At 39.1% G+C, this 12,335-nt stretch overlaps 1 protein-coding gene across 1 annotated transcript; it reads left to right on the top strand.

Annotated features, from left to right (window-relative positions):
* The first annotated feature begins 10,853 nt into the window (after window positions 1–10,853).
* On the top strand, window positions 10,854–11,950 carry LOC131635087 (ethylene-responsive transcription factor ERF017-like). The gene has a single exon (XM_058905685.1). The coding sequence runs from the start codon at window positions 11,000–11,002 to the stop codon at window positions 11,654–11,656; it is 657 nt and encodes a 218-aa protein (XP_058761668.1). The 5' UTR covers window positions 10,854–10,999; the 3' UTR covers window positions 11,657–11,950.
* Window positions 11,951–12,335: the final 385 nt, after the last annotated feature.

Genomic DNA, 12,335 nt, shown 5'->3' with positions numbered 1-12,335 from the left:
ATGTTTTGCTCTTTGTCTTTCTTTTAACTTTTTCCTTTAAATGGCAATGTTTTTGCACACACTTGCACATAGCTTAATAAAAATAAAACTAAAATAAAAACATCAATCATGCAGATGTTCCACTACCACGGATTTCATTGGTAACAGTTCCGCTATTGCTTATTATGATTTTGATAATCCGATCTACCAAGCCGAGGAGGAAGCTTATGAGGATTGTGATCTCCCCGACGAGTTGGCCAGATTGTTGAAACAGGAAGAAAAGAAAGCGATTCAGCCGCATCAGGAGGAAATTGAGATGGTAAATGTTGGCACTAAAGAGCAAGTCCGAGAAGTCAAGATAGGGGCTGCGCTTGAGAATGGTGTGAAGCAGAGGCTTATTACTATGTTGAAAGAGTATGCGGATATCTTTGCTTGGTCCTATGAGGATATGCCTGGTCTCGATACAGATATTGTGGTACATCGTCTACCTCTCAAGGAAGATAGTCCTCCTGTCAAACAGAAGCTTCGAAGGACTCGCCCAGATATGTCTGAGAAGATTAAGAAAGAGGTTGAGAAACAATTTGATGCTGGCTTTCTGCAAGTTGTGAATTACCCGCCATGGGTTGCGAATATTGTTCCTGTGCCTAAGAAGGACGGAAAGGTCAGGATGTGTGTGGACTACAGAGATCTTAATAGGGCGAGTCCAAAGGATGATTTTCCTCTTCCTCACATTGATGTGTTGGTGGATAATACTGCTCCTTTCAAAGTGTTTTCCTTCATGGATGGTTTCTCTGGGTACAATCAGATCAAGATGGCACCAGAAGACATGGAGAAAACAACGTTTATCACACCGTGGGGAACTTTCTGCTATAAAGTCATGCCTTTTGGGTTGAAAAACGCAGGGGCAACGTATCAGCGCGCCATGGTGACTCTTTTTCACGACATGATTCACAAAGAGATTGAAGTGTATGTTGACGACATGATTGCAAAGTCTCACACTGAAGAAGAGCACTTGGTTCACTTGCAGAAGTTGTTGGAAAGGCTTCGGGAATTTAGACTAAGGTTGAATCCAAACAAATGCACTTTCGGAGTGCGATCCGGAAAGTTGTTGGGCTTTATTGTTAGTGGAAAAGGTATTGAGGTCGATCCTGCGAAAATAAAAGCTATACAAGAGATGCCTGAGCCGAGAACAGAAAAAGAGGTTCGTGGTTTCTTAGGGAGATTGAACTACATTGCTAGATTCATCTCTCATCTTACGGCCACTTGTGAACCAATATTCAAGTTACTAAGAAAAGATCAGACGGCCAGGTGGAATAATGATTGTCAAAAAGCATTTGAAAAAGTGAAAGAGTATCTGCAAGAACCTCCGATACTAATGCCTCCAGTTCCAGGAAGGCCTTTGATTATGTACCTCACAGTTCTTGAAAACTCAATGGGATGTGTGCTGGGTCAACATGACGAGTCTGGCCGAAAAGAGCATGCAATATACTACCTTAGCAAAAAGTTTACCGACTGTGAATTCCGATACTCACTGCTCGAGAAAACTTGCTGTGCTTTGGTGTGGGCTGCTCGCCGGCTGAGGCAGTATATGTTGGTTCACACCACCTTATTGATTTCCAAGATGGATCCTATCAAGTATGTTTTTGAGAAGTCCGCTCTTTCCGGAAGAGTAGCCAGGTGGAAAATGATTTTGACTGAATATGATATCCAGTATACTACCCAGAAAGCCATCAAAGGTAGTGTGTTGGCGGATTATCTTGCGCACCAGCCGGTCGAAGATTATGAACCGATGAAGTTTGAATTCCCCGATGAGGATGTGTTGTACATCAGAGATTGTAACATTCCCGGACCGGAGGAAGGACCCGAACCAGGATCGCGATGGACGCTCGTGTTCGATGGTGCCTCTAATGCACTCGGGAATGCTGTTGGAGCTGTAATTACTTCTCCTTCAGGTTTTCATATTCCATTTACAGCCAGAATCTGTTTTGATTGCACTAATAACATGGCTGAATATGAAGCCTGCATTTATGGTATCGAAGCTGCGATTGATTTGCGAATCAAGTACTTGAAAGTTTATGGGGATTCCAATCTTGTCATTAGCCATATCAATGGAGATTGGGAAACTCGCCATCAGAATCTGATTCCATACAGGGAGCATGTGATGAGACTCATTCCGTACTTTGATGAGATCACATTCGAGCATATTTCTAGAGAAGAGAACAATCTTGCTGATGCTCTCGCTACTTTGGCTTCCATGTTCAAAGTGAAATGGGCCAATGAAGCGCCTAACATCACCATCAACAGATTGGACGAACCAGCATTTTGCTTTGAGGCTGATGTTGAGTTGGATGGTAATCCCTGGTATCATGATATCAAAAAGTTCCTCGAAACTCAAGAGTATCCTCCCGAAGCGTCGGTGACTGATAAGAAGTTTCTGAGAAGGTTTGCAGCTAAGTTTTACCTCAACGGTGGTGTATTGTACAAGAGGCATCATGACGGTGTGTTGCTCCGATGTGTTGTGAAGGAAGAATCTTCAAAAATCATAGAGGAAATGCACGAAGGCGAGTTTGGTACCCATTCTAGTGGGCATATGATGGCTAAGAAGATCTTGAGGGCTGGTTACTATTGGTCCACTATGGAAACTGATTGTCATAACCATGTCAGAATTTGTCACAAGTGCCAGATCTATGCTGATAAAGTGCACGTGCCGCCTGTGCCTTTGAATGTCTTGACTTCTCCGTGGCCTTTTGCAATGTGGGGCATTGACATGATTGGAGAGATTAAGACTACTGCTTCTAATGGACATCGCTTCATTTTGGTTGCCATCGATTACTTCACCAAGTGGGTTGAAGTCGTATCTTATGCGAATGTCACCAAACAAGTGATTGCTCGCTTTATCAAGCACAACATAATCTGTCGTTATGGGATTCCTGAGAAGATCATTACTGATAATGGATCAAATCTCAATAACAAGTTGATGAAGGAGCTTTGTGAGTCCTTCAAGATCAAGCATCACAATTCTTCCCCGTATCGTCCGAAGATGAATGGCGTTGTTGAAGCGGCCAACAAGAACATTAAAAAGATTGTACAGAAGATGGTAGTGTCCTACCGAGATTGGCATGAGATGCTCCCTTTCGCCTTGCATGGTTATCGCACCTCTGTGCGTACATCGACTGGGGCAACTCCTTTCTCGCTTGTTTATGGTATGGAAGCAGTATTGCCTGTTGAAGTTGAGATTCCTTCTCTGAGGGTTATGAAAGACGTCGAGCTTGACGAGTCAGAATGGGTGCAAAATCGTTTGGATCAGTTAAACCTCATTGATGAGAAGCGTTTAGCGGCTATTGGTCATGGTCAGGTATACCAAAAGAAGATGAGAAAAGCTTTTGACAAGCGGGTGCGACCCCAAAGCTACAAACCAGGTGATCTGGTACTCAAAAGAATCATTCTTCCTCAAGGCGATCCTCGAGGCAAGTGGACTCCGACGTATGAAGGCCCCTTTGTTGTGCAGAAAGTGTTCTCTGGCGGTGCCATGATGCTTGCAACGATGGATGGCGAGAACTTTCCACACCCTGTGAACGCAGATGTAGTCAAAAAATACTTCGCATAGACCTGATATAAAAAAAAAAGAAAAAAGGAACAACAACAAAAAAAAGAAGAAAAAAAGAAAAAAGAGAAAAGAAAATGAATCAGGCAAAAGAATGAAAAAGAAACAAATATACCCGCTAAGTTGAAAACCCGAAAGGGCGACTTAGGCAAAAAAGGGACAAAAGCGAATGACTACATCTTGCACGCCACCTTGGCAATCACTCTTCATACATGCTTAGGGCTCCCGACCGAGGGATAAGCAAGACTCCGTGTTCTTGAGTTTGCACCTGGCAGCTCAAATCCCTAAGGCATTCACAAATTCCAATCACTTTGTTTAGGGCTCCCGACCGAGGGATAAGCAAGACTCCGTGTTCTTGAGTTTGCATCGCTGGCAGCTCAAACCCCTAGAGGCTCTCACAAACCCCGTCGGGTCCACAAGTTCGGTAATGTCACACCAATCCATTATTAAATCGGGCAGTGATCAATCCTAATGAGTACGGTCTTCCAAAGCAAGGAGATGAGAACGTCAAGGTTATAAAAGTGATAGCGGGATCGAAACCAATGGATATCCGTTTCACATTGCCATTTCTCTTGTACTCAATAAATGTGTGGTTACCTCTTACTAGGAACTACTTCTAAATGTGTTCGCTCTTTTACGAGCATTCTGTTCGCAATTAATAAAAATCTCTTTATCTTAAACAACTGTTTTCTTTTACTGTTTTGTTTGCATAAAGCGTCCTGGATTTGTGTTAAACTTTGCATATGAAAGCTGCATTGCTTTTACAATACATGATTAGAACTGATAAAAAAACCTTGAATTTGCTTCGAAGTCTTGTGTAACCAAGATGCCATGCTATATCTTGGGGCGTCTTCATGTGTTTACCTCGCAGGTACCATCCTTTCAAGTATGCTATGTCTGCGCGTTGGTGGATCTATCCAAACAGGAGGTTCTCACTCCCCAGCTAAGCGCATCTTAATGAAAGTTCCTCATTCTCCCCAGTAGAGCGTTTCTCTCCCCAACAGATTAACCTGTTGTCCCCAGGAGAGTCATCTTATTCCCCAGCGGACTGCTTCTCTCCCTAACAGGGTGACCTATTTTCCCCACAAGAGTCATCTTATGCCCCAGTGGAGTTGTCTTAACAAAAGGTTCTTATGCTAAGTTCCTTATCCCCAGCGGATTTCTCGTATCCCTAGCGGATCGATATGCGGAAGTATTCATCTTCCCCACTGAGTTCTCTCCTCAGCAGAGGTTCGCATGCATCCTCAGCAGAATCTGCATCCTTCGAGGATTTCCCCAGCGGAATACTTTATCCCCTAGCAAGTCTGTCACTCCTCACCAGAGTTATCTTCATGGCTTGCTCTTATCTCCACATCCCCAGTGTGTCGAAGATTGGCTTCCCCAGCAAGGTTCGCCAGGATATTCCCCGAGTTCAGTGGGATGCTCTTATCCTCAAGCAGGATTCATTCCCCAAGCAGAGCTCGCATCCAGATTTGATCGTCTCCAGCAGATTTCTGATCCTTCTTTGCCAGCTCGCAGTTTGTGACTTCTGGTCACTCATCTTGTCCTCCCCGCAGAGTTCTATACTCTCTCAAGGACTTCTTCAGCAATTCAGTGCTCATCCGTTGTTTCCCTAAGCAACGTCCGGATCATGCATCATTCGTATTGCATTCTCTAAGCGTGTAGCATTTCCATTCTCGGAATACTACTCCATAAAACATTCATACATGCATCATGCATTAATCATATCATATCTGTCTCTTTCTGCAGGAAAGTTATCCAGATACGAATGCTCCCCAGAGAGCAATACTCGCCTAATCATTACAGGCGCTTATCCTGATGTTTTGAATCAGAAGAGGATTGTTCTACTTATTTTCTGGCACAGCTCAGATCAGTTCAAAGACATTCCTATTCCCGATGCCCCCAGATCGGTGGAAGGTATTTGTTCCCATTCCTGATAAATCAGACTTTCAGTTGAAGGAACCGCCTCCGGATCTCCCAAGATCTTCCGAAGGAGCAAGCCCTCTGATACATCAGATCAGTTGGAAATATCTACTCCCTGACGATTTAGTTCGTTCAGAAGAAGAAACTCGTTTGCCCAGTCCTGATACCTTACTATCAGTTGAAGACGCTTTGAATCTGACGATCTAGTGGAAGAAGATATTGCTTTCCAAGTTGATGAAGTGGAAAAAATTAATGATGTGGTTGCAGATGAACAAACTACAAGTTTGTCTGATACAATGGTTGAGGGGCATCTAGTTGATTCGTCTATATTGGATGAAGAGCATGAAGATATTGCATCTGAGGACAATATCACATCAAATGATGAGAATGATGTGGATGACGAGCACGAAGATTTAGAATAATGAATATGTGTTGTTGAAAATGTATTTTTATAATTTCACTTAATGAACTATGTATTGAATGTGTTAATGACAACCAGTTGTTGAGATTATATTTTTATAATTTTACTTAGTGAACCATTTGCTGAATATATTAATATTAATTGTGTAATCTCTATAAATAGGTAAAATGCCACCCCGACTTGATAAAGGTAAGGGTGTAGCTGATGATAGTGGTAAGAAGAAGCACCAGCGCCCACGATTAGTAGTATGTCAGTCACCTCAGTTGGCCACGTGTCCTCCCCCGCAGAGTCAGGTTAATCGTATGTCCATCGCCAGTACTCAGGGTTTTCTGCCACTACTCTCCTCTCAGTATCCATATGACAGTCCGCCTTTTATTACCCCACCACCACCTGGTTACCCATCCTTCCAGCAGACACAGATGCCCCCATCCTTCCAGCAGACACAGATGCCCCCATCCTTCCAGGAGACACAGATGCCCCCATCCTTCCAGCAGACATATGTGCCCCCATCCTTCCAGCAGACACATGTGCCCCCATCCTTTCGGCAGACCGGAGGATCTAGTTTTCCACCTCCCACACAGACTGGTCCCTCATCTTTCCAGCAGACTGGAGGATCTAGTTTTCCACCTCCCACACAGACAGGTCCCACCCCACATCCCCCACATGTGCCCCCACAGGATGATGATCAGGCGGAGGATGAGACTGCGGATGATCAGTTGGATGGGAGTGATCTTCGAGGGGATGATGATCCGAGTCAGATTCATATCATTGATGGGAGATTTTTTATTAGGCCCGAAGGAAGCTCGTAAGTTTATTATTTATCAATTTTTATTTAAGTATACATTTCCATTTTTTATAACTTTATAATTAATGTTAATTCAATTAATGTCGTTTAGATTCACGCCGAGTCGGACTGCTGCCAAAGTTATAAGTTATATAATTCAGCAGAATTATAAAAAGCTTATAAAGACTTTTAAAGATGTGCGATGATAGAGATCATTGGTTTGCGAAATTTCAGGTATACTTAATTTATTGTTTAAGTTATTGTTATTTAAATAACTTTTTCACTACAATTATCTAACTTTTATTTTATCTACTTTTAATGCAGGAAAAATGTGTGTGGGAACCAATGAAAGAGAGACAGATTAAAAAAAATTATTATGGCAGAACTGCAAGACGACTTTCTGACATGCTACGACGTGTTAGAAAGCGTTGGGAACTTCATGGCATCCGTCCTAGTTGGATAGGAGAAGAAATCTTTCGGGAACTTCTTAAATATTGGGAGAGTGATGAGTTTGCGGCCAAATCTGAAAATGCAAAGAAGATGAGAGCATCTGAAAAGGGTGGTTGCCTTAATGCTGTTGGAAGTATAAGCACTGCTGAGCATGTTCGTCGCATGGTTATAGTTATTACCACTTCTCAAAGTTATAATTTCAATTAATAATTGATATTATTAATTATAGTTTATTTTGTTATTTAGACAAAGGGATTAAATAGACCTCCACTTATGACCGAGCTGGTTGCGAGGACTCGGAAAAAGAAAACAGGAGCTTTTGTTGACAGTCGTACACAAAAAGCTATGGTAAGTTATTTAAGCTATCGGTATTATTTTTTTAAGCTATCTGTATTATTTGGTTAAGCTATCGGTATTATATTTGGTTAAGTTATCGGTATTATTTGGTTAAGTTGGGTATTATATTTGGTTAAGTTATCAGTATTATATTTGGTTAAGTTATCGGTATTATTTGGTTAAGTTGAGTATTATATTTGGTTAAGCTATCCGTATTATATTTGGTTAAGCTATCGGTATTATTTGGTTAAAGTTGAGTATTATATTTGGTTAAGCTATCCGTATTATATTTGGTTAAGCTATCGGTATTATTTGGTTAAAGTTGGGTATTATATTTGGTTAAGCTATCCGTATTATATTTGGTTAAGCTATCGGTATTTCTTTAAGCGATAAATTCTGATGTATTTGGTGGTGATTGTGAAGTGCCGATAAAGTGTTGATATATATGAATCAAATTGGTGATCAAAGTTAGAATGTATGTGTTATAATGTATGAGTTAAATCGGGATTATTATTCTGATTTATTAATTAATTCCGACAGGTAGAATGTATGTGTTATAATGTATGAATTAAATCGGTATTATTATTCTGATTTATTAATTAATTCTGACAGGTAGAATGTATGTGTTATAATTTTCATGTGGCATGTGACATGTTGTGGCGTGAAAATCATGTGGCAACTAAATTTGTGGCGTGAAATTCATGTGGCAACTAAATTATATTTAACTTTTTTTTGTATGTGTAGGATGATTATCAGGCATTGCTTGTACAATTTCTGACTGCTAATCCTAAGTATACTCCAAGATCGGGAGAGCCGCTTCATCCAGATGTAGATTTTTATCTTTGGAGTAAAGTCATTGGCGGCAAGGGGCCTAACGGGTGTTTTTTTGGTGGTGGAAATTTGGCAGGCACCTTGAGATCTGATGATAGAACTCTATATCAAAGAGTTCTCGACGGGGAAGGAGGTTCACGTCCTGTAACTTTAACAGATGAACAGAGAGACACTGTAAGACAATTGGCGATAAATGAGGTGAGGCGTGAGGCGGCGGAACGTGAAGCGGCACTGAAAGCCCAAATGGAGGCCCAAATGGAAGCCCAAATGAGGGCAATGCGGAGTGAGCATCAGCGGGAAATGGAGGTCATGGCGAAAAGACAATCGGATATGGAGGCACAAATGCGACAATTTATGCAATCCTTTGGTGGAAACCAAAATATGGGGAGTTCTGCGCCGACTGATCAGGAAAATCTAAATGAGGATGAGTTTCCCGACCCGGATTGATTGTTGATTTAGTTTAGTTTTAATTTTGTTGTTATAACTTTTAATTTTGAATTTGTGTAAACTATTAATTAAATTATAATTACATTATTTAGTAATATTAGATTTATAATTTTACTTTCTTAATTTTAATATTAGATTTATATTTAGTTTATTGAATTAATTTATAAATTTTAATATATTTAGTTTATTAATTTAATTATATATATATATATATATATATATATATATATATATATATATATATATATATATATTTGGTTTTTTCAAAAAAAAAAAAATATTAGTGACGTGATTTCCATGTCACTAAGTAGTGACATGAAAATCACGTCGCAACATTAGACATTAAATGCGCATTTCAGTTGACTCCTAGGCAAATTTAGTGACGTGATTGCCATGTCACTAAGTAGTGACATGTAAATCACGTCGCAACTAAAGTTGCTTTTCTGACCCAAACGCTGCTACGCCTGCTCTGACTGAAAATGCATTAATCTCTGACCCAAATTTTGCGACGTGATTTTCACTTCACTAAATAGTGAAGTGAAAATCACGTCACTAAAAGTTGCCACCTTGCCTCCTGCGACGTGAATTTTCACTTCGCAAATATTGGTTTGTGATGTGATTTTTTGATTAGTGGCGTGATATTCACGTCACTACTGAGGCTTTTTTTTGTAGTGTAGCCAGGCTAGTCGAAGGATAGTATGAGGACTTAGCCAAAAATGTGTGGCAAGCATTTGTCATAAACTTGGAAAAGTGGCCAAGAGCAGTTTCGCATGGGGTAGTTACATGGAAAGCTGTGATTGGTCGACCAGGAATAGTAGTTATTTCTTGTTTGTCTATATAAGTAAATGTCATTTCCAATTTTAGAGGGTTGCACTTATAACATTGTTATAAAAGCTCAAAGTATCCGCAATTAGAGAGAAACAAGCACCTTCTGAAATGTATCAATGCGTCCAACTTTCAATTCAAAGAAATTTATGTTTCATTATTTATTTTTAAGTGTTCATTTTACTTTCCCACAATATATTTTACTTTATTTCGTTTATCTGCATTTTTTTTGCTTTTACCCAGTTTTCAATACTCAATTCAAACACGAAAACCATTCCAAACTTAACACTAAGTTCTAGGATTTTGTAGTCAATCCTGTAAATAAACTCTAATAAGAGGCTAGAGATTGTTTGCTAAAAATTTGTGCAAAGAATGATATGGTTGTGATAGTGGAGTAATAAGGAGAAATGAAGTGATGATAAAATGGTGATGAAGCAATAACATATGAAGAGATGAAATATTGATAGTATGGATATGCCATAGAAGAATTGAAGTTCTAGGATGAAAGCTCCAATTGTTAGGAAAAAAAATTAAAACCCTAACAAAATTAGAGAAAACTAAAAAATAAAAAACAATAAAAACTAACTAAAAAAAATAATCTTCATTTAATTTTATTCATACTCTAAAATGTGTGAATATTCAATAACGCTTAAAATAAAAAATAACTAATATCGAATGTTAAATTAACTTAATATTTAATTTTATCTAATTAAGAATAATTCTCTATTCAAACACTTTCTTTTCTATAGACTAATTCTATCTATATGTTCTTAAAAATCTTATGTTTGAGTCAAGTGCCAACAAATATGTGTCAAAAAAGTTTGGTTATATAATGGTAATGATATATAATTTGAAACATTTTTAGTTCATCATTAATTTTTCATTTGCTTCCGGGCCATTTCCAAAAATAGCTGAGACAAATTTATATAGTGACGCAATAATTTAGTGAAAAGTGAGAGTGATCCAACTTTGTCGTTTTTCTGATATAAAGCCAAATATGCACATGCCATCACAATCAACCCCTTTCACTTTATAATTTATATTGATATGTTCACGTGGATTATTATTATATAATAAAAATGACAAAACGTGGTTCAAATCTTGCGATTCTTGTCTCCATAGCCGCGTAGTTAACTTCTTCACTTCTCTCCTTATCAGACACACGCTTCTAACTGCGTTGACCATTCACTATCAATTTTCATCACTCGCTTCATTGATGCACCCATATATATATTCAGCCGCAAAACTCTACTTTCAAAAATATCATACGACGACAGAGATCATATTCCTCCTAATAAAAACACCTTTCAATACTAACAACACAAAATCATAACACTTGTGATTACTATATTTTAAGTGTTTCTTTACTTTCTTTCTCAGAGACCATAAGAAAGTGAACATGGTAAAAACAAATGTGGAGAAACCTGCGGCGGAACGAAGTGATTCATTGTTCCGAGGAGTGAGGAAGAGGAAGTGGGGAAAATATGTGTCGGAAATTAGATTACCAAACAGCCGTCAAAGAATATGGTTAGGCTCTTATGACTCCGCAGAAAAAGCGGCGCGTGCATTTGACGCCGCTACGTACTGCTTACGTGGCAGTGGTGCCAAGTTCAATTTTCCAAATAATCCACCGCATATTGCCGGAGGAAGTTCCATGACCCATTCTGAGATTCAAGCAGCCGCCGCCCGTTTTGCGAATTCCGAGCCGTATAATGAATATTTGGGTCAACCGGATAATACTCCAGATGAAACACCATCTTCGTCGGTGGGGACACCAACCACACCATTGTTGCCTATGGAGTTGCCATCTCCTGCTCTTTCTGATGCAACGGTTCAAACAGAGAGTGACTTAACAGACAACGAATTGTTTAGGGATATAACGAATAACGAGTTGTTTAGAGATTTGTTTTCAGACACCGGATCGGGATACACTATGTTTCCGGGGTTTGATGATTTTTGTGGCGATTTCTATGTGCCGGAGTTTACAAATTTTGATTATGAACAAGAGAACATGGACGAGTTGATAATTCACGATTCCTTTTTGTGGAGTTTCTAAATAACTTCATGGAATTTCTACGTGGTAGTGCGGCATGGATTTTTATCCAGAGTAAAAAACCGGGTTAGGGTGGGTCAGTTTTTTTTTTTTTATGATCAAGTGCTTCACAGATTTCTTTGTAAAATTTTTGCCGAGACAATTCGGTTTTGATTTTTGTGGAATGTAAAGTGGTCTAATGATGTAAATTTCCCCCCTCACATAGTACCTTAGGTTCAACCGCAGGATGATAAATAAAAATTTTATGGCTTATTTGAATGTATTGTGATAAGGAGTGCATGCATGGTGTTGATTTTAGATGTCCATATAACAAAACTCATATTAATACAAATACAATTTTTCATGTCAAATTCACATCAAATCTTCCTCCCAAATCAATGGGATCCAGGATAAGAACAAAATTGTGTGGTGATTCCTAACTTCTTGGACTTTTGTTTGATTTTAACTTTTGAGGAAGGGGACAACTTCTCTACCCATCACAAAAAGATGGGTAGTGTACCTCCAACCAATCACATAATTCCATCTCATTTAACACATTTAATTATTTATTAAAATACTATAAATGTTTGTTGTTTTCAATGCATTTTATAAAGGAGGTAACATTACCCAACTTTTTGAGTTGGGTAGATAAGAATTCACCTTTGAGGAATTGTTTTTCGATTTAGAATATGAAGGAATGATG

The sequence above is a fragment of the Vicia villosa genome, unplaced genomic scaffold, assembly GCF_029867415.1.
Source record: "Vicia villosa cultivar HV-30 ecotype Madison, WI unplaced genomic scaffold, Vvil1.0 ctg.001422F_1_1_2_unsc, whole genome shotgun sequence".
NCBI lineage: Eukaryota > Viridiplantae > Streptophyta > Magnoliopsida > Fabales > Fabaceae > Vicia > Vicia villosa.
Note: the sequence above shows the minus strand (reverse complement) of the source record. Positions and strands in the feature narration are given on the sequence as shown.

Excerpts from the sequence above, each read along its gene's own strand:
- LOC131635087 (XM_058905685.1), top strand. The coding sequence starts at position 11,000 with ATGGTAAAAACAAATGTGGAGAAACCTGCGGCGGAACGAAGTGATTCA.